At 46.6% G+C, this 12,360-nt stretch overlaps 1 protein-coding gene across 3 annotated transcripts in view; it reads left to right on the plus strand.

Annotated features, from left to right (window-relative positions):
* tln2b (talin 2b) overlaps positions 1–12,360 on the plus strand; it is a 97,380-nt gene that overhangs the window by 45,943 nt on the left and 39,077 nt on the right. For all 3 annotated transcript variants that reach the window (XM_080842352.1, XM_080842353.1, XM_080842354.1), the window contains 9 exons: positions 519–632; positions 1,347–1,455; positions 3,233–3,441; positions 3,860–3,958; positions 4,881–5,048; positions 5,684–5,818; positions 6,191–6,350; positions 8,457–8,623; positions 10,157–10,285. In XM_080842352.1, the coding sequence (XP_080698478.1) occupies positions 519–632; positions 1,347–1,455; positions 3,233–3,441; positions 3,860–3,958; positions 4,881–5,048; positions 5,684–5,818; positions 6,191–6,350; positions 8,457–8,623; positions 10,157–10,285 (1,290 nt within the window). The remainder of the gene's footprint in view (positions 1–518; positions 633–1,346; positions 1,456–3,232; positions 3,442–3,859; positions 3,959–4,880; positions 5,049–5,683; positions 5,819–6,190; positions 6,351–8,456; positions 8,624–10,156; positions 10,286–12,360) is intronic.

A 12,360-nucleotide genomic window follows, 5' to 3' on the forward strand; every position in this document is an offset into this window, starting at 1 on the left:
AACATGATGAAATTTGATTGGCTGATGAGGTGAAATATCAACAACCTTTCGCCAGGATCACTGTCTACACCTTTTGATGACGGTGCAGGGCAGCTCCCGTGTGCAAATATGAGTAAGAGGAAAGCATTGCTTTAAACTCGAAAGTTAATTCTCGCGACCTGGGTAAAAAAAAAAAAAGTGAAGTGTTCCTTTAGGATGCTGTGCCGTTGCTCATTGTCTGGCCGGCCAGTTAATTTGTCTGCATTTACACAGTGAAGATATCTCTGACTTTCTTATGATGCATCGTTTGGGTCTGTACACCCAGGTGTTGTGAGGTAGTTTTAAATCTCATCCGTCGGAGAGCTCTCTAAGTCCAGTGCGGGTCAAATCTGATGCAAGTCAAATCTGATTTCCCAAGCACCACCCTCTGAAACGAATTTCGGTGTCATGGGTCTGCATGTGATTTGTGTGATCCATATTTCTGATGTATATCTCTTGACCTCTGACCTCTGACATCATGTGTTTGTGGTATTGAACAGAGCCTGGCTCAGCAGGCCCTCATGGGCACCATCAACAGCAGCATGCAGGCGGTGCAGCAGGCCCAGGACGACCTGGGAGAGGTGGACGACCTCCCACCCCTGGGGCAGGACATGGTGAGTCAGTCGCTCCACCCCTGACAGCTCCGGGGCAGCTCCGTGCTGGTTCTGGGGCAGTTTATCAGGTTTACCAGAGGCAACCCAGACCTTCATATGTCAAGCCCTCTTAACAAACATCTGTGTTTTTGTTTTTAAATTATTTGTCACAGTTTGGGAATCCGGGTTTCAGAATTGGTCAGACATGTGGTTTGGCTTCATCTGTGCACTCAGCTAGCTGACTTTAACTGGGTCCTTGTTCGTAAAACAACATGGTGGAGCCAATATCACAGGGAGGATTTGTACATTCTGGCCCTGATTTATCCATGTCTACATTCATCAGATGCTTGTCATGTGATCTATCAGTAGGGAGTAGCGCTGTAGCTGGACAGATGACTTAAAGCTCTACGCAGGCTCTAACATAAACACTAAAAAAAAGAAAGAACTGCTACCTTGGGTGTTGGTGTACAGTTAGAAATCCTAAAGCATTAGTGAAACAAATGGCTTTTTTTGCTGGTGGAGGCAGATCGTCCCAAGTCTGGTGCAGGTCTGCACCAAATCTGTGCCAGACCCGTGCCAGTCCTGGGCCTGATCTGGACCGGTGCGATCTGGACTGAAGCCATGATGGACATTGTTATGCACCCCTGCACACCATTGCACTGCATATGTTTATATGAACTGTTGAAACAGCTGCTCCCCCACATACCTCTGCCTCTCTCATCTTCACCCTGAAAGGCATCCCGCGTGTGGGTCCAGAACAAAGTGGACGAGTCCAAGCATGAGATCCACTCGCAAGTCGACGCCATCACCGCGGGAACCGCATCTGTTGTCAATCTCACGTCAGGTGAGTGAGTTTCCTGGGAGCGGCAGACAAGCATTTCAACAGGCGGCTCGTTCTAAAGCGCCTGTTCATCTCCCAACTGGTTCCGGTTCTAGGAGGTTCCGCACAGCAGATGTATAGCTTGTCTGTATATTCCCCACTGATTAGAGAGGAATCATTTCCAGCAAGGGAAGAGAAGGGAAGGAAGGAGGAGAAAGTGCTGATGCTGGGCAGAAAGAAAAACAGCGTGAGAGTGAGAGAGGAAATGAGAGAGGGAGGGAGGGGGTGAGGGAGGGAGTGAGGGAGGGAGGGAGGGAGGGAGAAACACCTTACCTTGGGATGCTGAATTAACACATCAATCTAGGTGATAAAGATTGGCCTCTAGAGGTGAGGGAGAGATGTAAATAGTGTGCGAGAGATGGAGAGTGAGAAAGAGAGAGAGAGAAAGAGAGAGAGAGAGAGGGAGAGAGAGAGAGAGAGAGAGAGAGAGAGAGAGAGAGAGAGAGCAATAGAAAGGCCATAAAACCCCTCAGTATCTGTTAAATATTGGCGCATTTCTCCATTTTTTGCCCCCAATAAATATTTCTGCGGTAAAATACTCTTTGGCGTGTCCTGAAGCTGCACTAGTTGGCAACGTCGCCCCAGTTCTCCCGGGCTCCTGGAGGGGCTCTATGGCGAGTGGTGCCAGCTTTCTGCTGGAGTTTAATCTTCCGCGTGCCATCTGTTTGATGGCACCGCAGCTCCCCGTTAACTACCTCCCAGCTGATGCCTTACTTTTGTTTTCACTCAGGCTCCACATCTGTGCTTATCACACCCTACGAATGTCATGGAAAATCATTTGCTTGCCTCCGTTGGTGTGTGTGTGTGTACGTGTGTGTGTGAGAGAGAGAGAAAGAAAGAAAGTGTGTGTGTGTGTGTGTGTGTGTGTGTGTGTGTGTGTGTGTGTGTGTGTTTTTCAGTGTGTACTTATTATGGGCTTATAGTGTCTTTTGCGTAAATACATACATTTGCATACATATGTTGAATAGCAGTGTTTGTGTTGATATGAGTGTGTGAGTGATGTGTGTTTTAATTTGCTTTCACACAAATTCTGCTCACACCTTTTGTGTGTGTTCATGTTGAGGGGCGTCATGCAATCTGCTCTGGGGTGGGGGCCACCATTTTACCCACCATTTATATACAGACAACTGTACTGGACTGTTTTACAACAGAGAGACAAAGAGAGAGAGATAGATTCTGTTTGGCAGAGATCTTGAGCACCATAGAACCAAGACATTCAGCCCATCTTTTGGGCTCAGCTGACTCTCCGTTTGCCACTTCTCATCCAGTCCTGAAGCGAACTAGACTATTTAGTGAGCCAGTGATGCTAAGATAGTAGCTGCCTGGCCTATCCACGCGTAGGCTAATTAGCCTACCTCGGACGATAACAGATGATAAACAGCTATTAGGTGACCGCACTTTATCATGCTATCAGTGATTTACCCTACTTATCTATAATCTTGATGTGTATAATCTCTCTATCAAACTGTCGGATAACAAAGGGGGGAACATTTAATTGGTACTCGTCCGCTCTGCCTGTCTGGGCTACAACTTGCCCTGCTGAAGTCACTGATAGCTGCCTGTCACTCACATGCCCACCCTGAGTCACTGGGCGTGACCGCACTGCGTGTGTGTGCGTGCGTATGAAAATGTGGGTTTGTGTAGGTATGCATGTGAGCAGTTGCGATAATTGGATCTCATTTTCTCTCCGTCTTTCTCTCTCTCCGTCTCTACCCCTCCCTTCCACCTTCCCTTTTCGCAGGTGACCCTACGGACACAGACTACACAGCCGTGGGGTGCGCCATCACCACCATCTCCTCCAACCTCACCGAGATGTCCAAGGGGGTGAAGCTGCTGGCCGCCCTGATGGACGACGAGGTGGGCAGCGGACAGCACCTGATGGGCGCCGCCAGGACCCTCGCCGGGGCAGTGTCGGACCTGCTCAAGGCCGTGGAGCCGGCCTCCGGAGAGGTGAGGGGAGAAGGAGGAGAAAAAGAAAGGGATAATGAAAGATGGGGAGGGGGGTGGGGGTCAAAGCTAGGTCACAGTAATCCTGGCATATGATCTTCTGAACCCTTAAAAGCATGCGATTACTGATGAGGTGATCTGGACTGATAAGACAACCTTAAATCTTGGTGTTGGGATTATGGGTCAGGACCCCAGCTTTATGAAGGTCTACAACAGCATCATGGCATTTAAGCTGTCCTTGATGTGTGTGTGAGTGTGTGTGTGTGTCTCTGTCTGTCTGTCTGTCTGTCTGTCTGTCTGTCTGTCTGTCTGTCTGTCTGCGTGTGTGTCTGCGTGCGTGTGCTTGTCTGTTTGTGTGTGTGTGTATTTGCGTGTGATACGAGATGTTTTACTTGTGTGTGTGTGTTTATGTGTTTCTCAGCCCAGGCAGACCGTGTTGACTGCTGCCGGAAGCATTGGCCAGGCCAGCGGAGACCTGTTGCGCCAGATTGGAGAGGGTGAGACTGACGACAGATTCCAGGTAGGCCAATAGGTTGTGTGTGTGACTGTGCATGTCAGTGTCCGTCTGTGTGTCAGTGTGTTCACTGAATATGGATGTCACTGGGCCCTAATTTCATTGACGGGCAACGCAAAGCAATGAGCAAAGTATGTTGTACATGAACTAAAGCTATCATGTGGTGTGTGAGAGCATTGTGCTGCTGACCCACCCATGTTTGCTATTAGGATCTTGCTCATGGTTTTAAATGAACAAAATGATTTTGCCAAGTTATTAAATTGCTTGAGAACTTTTTTCAGTTCATGTGCAGTGCATGCCAGTTGCTCCGTCAATGAAATTCGGGCCCCTCATGTATGATGTAGGGGAGTAGCAATGTTTATACACTTTGAATTTGAGTTGAAGATAAGATCCAATCATATCGTCTTATTGGAATGTTGGCAATGTAGTACGTTGTACGATGCAATCTTCCGTGTTAAGAACCGCTTTCTCAAAACTTTTTTTATCATATGCCACAGAAACGATTAACTTTGACCAGTCACTCCATTAGAGCTGAAGCTCATTACCTGTATATAAAACTTAATGTGAAACAACATTTGGCAGCTACTTATACTGCATAGGAGTTAAGCAGAGTATATCTCTTATGTGTAGTGCTTGTGGTTTTCACATCTTAGTGAAGAAGGAATTTTATTTGAGGACTTGTTTTTCTTTTGTAGGTCTACAGATGCTCTATAAATGAACATCAATGCCCTGTGTGTTTAGCCAACTTCAAAAGATTTGTTTATCTCACCATTTACGTCATGCTAATAAAGCCATTTCAGCCCTTTGTGCCATCTGCATGTTGTGTTGCTAGGCTACGGCTTTGTTGGTGTTTCCACAGCATGTGACTGAGGTTAAACATGTTTTTTCTTTTTTCTTTTCTTTTCCTCTTCCTCTCTCTCGTCTTCAGGAAGTGCTGATGACCCTGGCCAAAGCGGTGGCAAACGCAGCTGCCATGCTTGTGCTCAAGGCCAAGAACGTGGCGCAGGTGGCCGAGGACCCTGTCCTTCAGAACCGTGTGATTGCCGCGGCAACCCAGTGCGCCCTGTCCACTTCTCAGCTGGTGGCCTGCACCAAGGTGCCCACATCATTCTGCCTCTCTCCACTACACGCACACAAACACATTAGGCCTATACCTTGGCAAGAATCTGCCAATACGACATGTATCGTGATACAGTGGTTACAACTCATTATATTGCGCCATATTGCGATACTGTAAGCAGGGCACACACTCACACACAGAGTACATGTATGCATATTCATATGTCCGTACAGAGACAGATGTAGATTCACACAGCCACACATTTCCACAAGCTAGTCAATGCACACACACTCACACATGCTTCCAGACAACTGTAGGTAGACAAAAAAACTACAGGAACTAAACCCATGGCCAATTTTAACATTATTGATATTAAAGAGGAAGGATATTTCATTATCATCTTCCATTTGGAATTCCCCAATGCACATTGATGTATTTACTGATTTTAGCTATATGTATTTAAAGCTTAGTGTCACATAAATACACATCTAATACACATAATGCATATGTTTGTGAGTATGTCTGTATGTACATGAAAAGGATATCTAAATCTATAGCACATGCACACACACACACACATATATACATGCTCTAAATATGCTGCTCAGCCATGCATTAATATTGGGTATTGTGAACGCTCTCACTCTGGTTGTTTTCCCCTCTGTGTCCAGGTGGTGAGCCCCACCATCAGTTCCCCGGTGTGCCAGGAGCAGCTGGTGGAGGCTGGGCGGCTGGTGGAGCGCTCGGTGGAGGGCTGTGTCAAGGCCTGCCACTCCGCCACGGATGAGGGCGACCTCCTCAAACAGGTGAGCGCTTGAAGTGATGATTAAATGCTCTCAGAATATAACGTATAATAATAATAATAATAATACATTTTATTTGTATTACACTTTACATCATACAGATCTCAAAGTATAATCCACAGACCCTTTAATGACCCTTGTCATCTCAGAAGATGCCTTAAATAACTTCCTGTTGAGGAGAGTAATCAACCTTATAGCAGACGCAAGGTTGCATTAAGTCCTTGTGGGAAAGTGCTACATATAAAAAACCTCAAGAAACTTTTCTCAAGAAACACATTATGGCCAGATCCGGTCCAATGCCATGTGGGAAGTAGCTGGAATTCAGATGGCTATCTATCTGACTCTCTGATTGTGTGTGTGTGTGTGTGTGTGTAGGTGAGCGCGGCAGCGGGCACGGTGAGCCAGGCCCTCAGCGACCTCCTGCAGCACGTGCGCCACTATGCTAGCTGTGGAGAGCCCATCGGGCGTTACGACCAGGCCACCGACACTATCATGACTGTCACCGAGAACATCTTCACCTCCATGGGGGACGCAGGTGAGCAGGGTGGGTGTGTGTGAGAGTGCTAGAGAGAGAGAGAGAGAGAGAGAGCTGAGGAGATGGGGGGTGGGGGGAGATAAAAAGGGAGGGAGTGTGCATGGAGAATGTAGGGGTTGGGGGTGGGGAGGGAGACTTGAGAACAGACAAAACTCAGCAAAACACATTTTTATATTAAAAAAAAAAACCTTTGTGTTTTTTAAATTGTGTTACTTTCGAGCGTAACAGCGAGATATGCGGTTTGTCTTTCACACTTCAATCATGACCAGTTTGATTTTTAAGTGCTGATCAGCTAAGACTAAGGGCATGCATACTACTTCTATGGTGAGGGAAGAAATGAAATGCCCTTTTCCAAGACACATACTCAAATCCTATGCTTTTACATACTAATGAGTATGCAAGACATCTTCTCCATGCATTATTACTTATTTACGTGACCTTGTCTGTTGGAACGCAAGTGTGTGCTTTTGAAAAACGACAAAGAGAAGAAAGCAAGTGTGAACAGATCCGAAGTCGTTTTGGATGTACTTTGAGAGAGTCCATTAAAGCACAGTTCTCTTCATTTGAAGGCCTCACGCCCCCATGCTGGAAAAGTAGAAAGAGAGAAACAATGGAAAGTTCCATGCTTCTTTAATTTGGGAAAAAATTCCTTCCTTTGCCTCAGCCTACTGGTTTTTGAGGCCCGCCATCACTTCTGTGCTCCATACACAGCCCTGTAAACCTCACAGCCGTATCTCTCCCATTCACACGTGGAAACATCGCACTTTTGTTCCCACTATTACTTGCCTTCCCACATCATACGCCCGCTCACCCACATTATAATACAAAGCTGTTGTTAAACAGTCATCCTTAATGTGAAAAATCCACAACTCTTTAAGATCCAAATAAATTATCGTTCTCTCCAAGAGACTGTTTTGTTTCTCCCCCCGGTATCGCTGAGATGTCAGAATCACTGCCCTCCACAACCAGAAGTGAAGTTTTCTTTCCATTTGTTTTGACTGCGCTGGAGATTTGAGATGCTCCCACACCACAGTTCCTATTAGCCATTCCCTTCCCCAAACATGCTCTCTGGCTGAAGCCTTTTTCCTTTTATTTTTTTATTTTTATTTTTTTTATAAAGGCCAAAGCGTTTGTTATGGTATGGCTGCGAGTCTGAAGAATTCCCTCAGCCCACTCCATGCTCAGAGGCTTACTGAAAACATGTCATCCAAAACCACTACAGAGCTCCGACAATCTGTTCTCAATCACCAGCGGTGGGGCCTTTGAAATGTTAAGGCAAAACATATGATAGTCAAGTTGCTGGTGGGTGAGTGGACGAGTAGTGAGAGGGAGGGAAGGGGTTGTTGAGCGTGATTCTTCAGCTGAAACAAATTTCATTTATTTATATGGGAACAAAAAATAAGAAAATCCGATTGGTAAATCAATTGGACCAGCCAGTAAGAGAGGCTGAGGTGGAGAGAGGAGCGTCCTGCATCGACAAAGGTTACTCGCCTCGAGGTAGTTCCTCGCAAATGTCGCTCCTTTGATGGGCCTCCCTGCGCTGTTATTTCAAGCGGTGCGTAGGTGTGCAGGCAACACGCAGGCTTCCACGCTGAGAGAAAGACAGAAAGAGAGATCCGAAATCAATAACCTTCTGCAGGTCATCCCCTTCCTTTGATTCCCCTTCCTATATGAAACTAGGGTGAGAAAAAGAATAACATAGAATAAGAAAATAACACCCAGGTGATCGATGATCCTTCCCCCGGACTTGTTTGGTTGGTGTGTGGTTGAGGTTGTCCACTGAACAACGCGTTTGTTGTCCACTGAAGTGTGAAGTGAAAAATGAAGTGCACAGAGTGACCTGAGTAGATAGGTATTCGAGAGTTCTGTAACTGTAAGCCCTAGTTCACCGCCAAAGGCTTTGAGGCTAGCAGATGTTAGATCTCACCACTTCCCCCCTTTCTTCCCTCCTCCCTGTGTGTGTGTGCCTGTGTATCTTTTGTGTACGTCTATTCACTTGTTTGGCAAGGGGTGTGTTTGTGTGTTGTTTCTGTTTCTGCTTTGAGTTTGTGTTTTGGATACATGTGTTCACACACACACACACCTATTTGTCTGTCGTTTCCACAGGTGAAATGGTGCGTCAGGCTCGAGTCCTGGCCCAAGCCACCTCTGACCTCGTGAACGCCATGCGCTCAGACGCTGAGGCCGAGATCGACGTGGACAACTCCAAGAAGCTACTGGCAGCCGCCAAGCTGCTGGCCGACGCCACTGCCAGGATGGTGGAGGCCGCTAAGGTACGGGTAGCTGTCGCATATGGCTATGCTAAGCTCGGCTAACATTCACTCCCATAAGGCTGCCAGTCCTACTTTTCCCCCCATTAGGAGTGAGCGACTGGGTCTCTTGTGTCTCGCAGAAGCTCAGGAGGACTGTTATCTTCACATTGTGGTTTTTAAACTGCCGAGATGTAATTCAGAACGAGGGTGATGAAACGTGTGCTGCAGTCCTTCGCAGCTCAATCAGCTGTGGCCGTTATTGCGGTGCGGAACACTGCCCTCACGGCGCACGCTCGCCCGAGAGACTCTTTTGCACGTTGAGTTAACAGCGGGGCGGTAATTCAAGGAGACGTCCTCCCGCGTAAGGTCGTCCCAGTGTTGTTTCAGGGCTCGCCAGTGGAAACCACACGTGTCATCAGAAGAGCTGTTTTAGGAGCGGATTTCTCCCTATTGGATTCCCAGACTTGCTCATTTCTCGACAGAGCTCTTAAAATAGGATGGGATTTAATGGCTGTGTGATGAAAGATCCATCAAGTGCATGTAGATATCATGTCATATATCCCATCACTCTCCAAATATATCAAGCATAACGCTGTCTGAGGCGATGGCTAGGGGCTGGCTTCTTCCTCAGCAGTGCAGCGTCCTCTAACATGATTTAGCATTGAAATAAGGAAAGAGCTGCGTGGATAGCGCTTAATCAGCTCGGAGCCATGTATGAATGGTCAGGATGTTATTAATTGGAACCACCCAGTCGAGTTGAACCGAAGGACCCGAGGCCGATGAGATGTCTCTGACTCATGGCACGTTAATCATGACTTTGCCACCATTTATCGACGGAAGAAAACGGGAGGGAAGGTGGCAATCTGATGGTCTCCTAGGCAACGGTTAAAAAAAAAAAAAAAAAGGTGTATGCGTGTGATGTGCAATATCTTGTGAAAGAGACGACTTGGCACTGTTTAGACATAGCAAGGTGTGTGCGTGGGTTTGTGTCACTATGGCCTCAGTCTGGGTCTGAATATGCTGTCGATGCGGTGTATCACTGTGGGAACCGTGTCTGCGACATTGGCTGCATCCTCGGGGGTCTGGTCTCGTTGGTTTCAGTTGATCTCTGACGGGCAAAGCCGATGGACTGTAGAGAATGCATTCCTCTTTCTCTTTTTTCTTCCCCTTTTTTCATTTCATTTCTCTCCACTCAGTTCATTCCCCCTATTTTCCACAACAGCATCAGCCCCCTTAAACAGGTCATGCTAGTGCTGGGTGCCAAATAACTGCATCAGTGCTGTAGCTCTCCTGCTTCAAAAAAGTAGATGTAGTCTTAGGAGGGAAGTGCCTTACATCTCTGTTGACTTTGCTCCATGCTGCGAGTAAATAAACTGATTCGCGACTTGAATAAATAACTTGTTTTTCTGTGTGTGTTTGTGTGTGTGTGTGTTTATTGTGTGTGTGTGTGTGTGTGTGTGTTTCTTGTGTGTGTGTGCATACTTTCTTGTATGTGCCTGTGTCTATTTGTTTGTGTCCGTGTTTATGTATGTGTGTGTGTGTGTGTGTGTGTAGGGAGCTGCAGCAAACCCAGAGAATGAGGACCAGCAGCAGAGGCTGAGAGAGGCTGCAGAAGGCCTGAGAGTGGCCACCAACGCCGCTGCTCAGAACGCCATCAAGAAGAAACTTGTCAACAGACTGGAAGTACGTGTGAGAGAGATGCTGAATTGAAAAAGATCTTGAAGGAACTCTCTCTTTTTCTCTCTTTCTCTCTCTTTTTCTCTCTTTCTCTCTCTTTTTCTCTCTTTCTCTTTCTTTCTCTATCTTTCTCTATCTTGGTCACCCATGTTGAATGAGCCTAGAGCTGTCTCTAGAGATGCTCTGCTGGAAATATGCAAAACCTACTAAGATGAACAGTCACCTGCCACAAGCTGAGTCTCCATTCAGCTCGTTCGCATATATCAGGTGCAAGTTTGTCTAAGAGAAATGCCAGTCGGCATAATACAGTGGATAGAAATGTGTACTAATTAGAAACGGACACTCTTCTAATAAAGGGAGGAGTTGTGAACAGCTGTAGGTTTACAACTTAAGGTTGTCAGGGCAACTTTAACAGAAACATGTAATAAAATCTCAACATGTGCTTTGACAAAAATAAACCCATTTTCATCAACCTTAGTCCCATTATATCCTACGCAAATAGGGAGTTTATCATCCACCCCCTAGCAAATTAATTTCTTATTAAACCTCTAACATTTTATGTGCATTTCAAGTGTTTCCACTCGGGATTCTTTATTCAAATGGTCAAAACTTCTCATTAAAAAGTTGGATGGAAACCCAGCTACTGACACAAGCTAATTTGCATACACCCAGCAGCCTCTGGCTCGTTAGCAAAAGGGCTGTCCAGGTGAAGGTGAGTGTGGTGTAAAAACACTGATCGACAGTGATCGAGACCGCCTGCGAGGTTCATCATGATGATCTCCAAACCATCTCACGGCCTCCCGATGGCTGATTTTGGGGGGCATGGGTGCTAGGGTGTGAATAATTCAGTGCTCCGTCCTATATCTAACTCCTACCTTTGCCAGCATTCATTAGTCATTGGCTTCTTTCACTCATTAAACATTGTGAGTCACACAGTAAAAAAACAGTCAAATGTGGTTTGAGGTCTTGCTGCCAGCTTTGCCTTGGCATCTCTGCCTGACTCCTCCCTGGGTTTATGCTTATGTCCTACATGTGCCAGTGGCCCGTTGTTCACCTGGAGATAACCTTACTGCCTGCTTAGCCCTGTGGCCTGGAGCACGGCTCTGCTTTTATGAAGGTACAGGCAAAAATGGAGAGGAAGCTGGCAGGTTTAGTCAAAAAGAAGATGAGATGAGAGCCAATGAGAGATGGGGGAGTGAAATGAGAGAGAGAGTGAGCGAGAGAGAGAGAGAGAGAGAGAGAGAGAGAGCGAGCAGGATAGAGGAGGATAAAGGGAGAGGAATGTGGTCTGAGCCACCGTTGTGTCTTGTGTTCCTCCTCGGAGGCTCGCGCCAGCATTCTGCAGACTGTTTGTTGTCCTCCCTACAAAGATGGCATTGTTTCTCAGGTTCCCTCTTGTGCGCTCTCTCTCTCTCCCTCTGTCTCTCTCTCTGTCTCTCACGTTCTCTGTCTCTCTTTCTCTCTCTTTCTCATTTTGCCATCCTCTCCACCCACACAACACGAAATGCCCTTTAATTCCCCTACTCCTCCCTCCTCCCTCATCTCCCTCTCTTTTTCTCCATCCCTCTTTAGTATTCTGTCTGTATATCACATACCCACCCACTCAATCTCACTCTCATCCTCCATTCACCTTCTCACCACTCTCTCTCTCTCTCTATCTCTCTCTCGCTTTATGTCTACCCTGTTTCCTTCTCTCAGATCCACAGGGAGAGGAAAGAAGGCATGACACACACTGCTCCTCTCTCCCTCCCGCTCCTTCTCCCTGTTCTCCTCTACCACTCTCTCCTTTCCCTGTTCCTCTCTACCACTCTCCTCTCTTCTCTGTCTCTCCCCTCCTTCACTCTCCACCACAGCTCTGCTGACATTTCAAAAGCATATCATGTGACCTGAGACCAATTTGCATTGGTAGAAGTGTGAAAATATTTTTCCTTTTTTCCCATGGCAGTATTTCTTTCTTTTTTTTCTTTCTGAAAAATGAGATTACTCATTGGTGAAGGGAATGGTAGGGAAGGACTGGTGGTAGGGACAAAAACATAGCATCTGACAGCTAAGCTGTCCGTTTTGCAGTAACTTCAGTAGAC

Source organism: Sprattus sprattus, assembly GCF_963457725.1.
Source record: "Sprattus sprattus genome assembly, chromosome: 7".
NCBI lineage: Eukaryota > Metazoa > Chordata > Actinopteri > Clupeiformes > Clupeidae > Sprattus > Sprattus sprattus.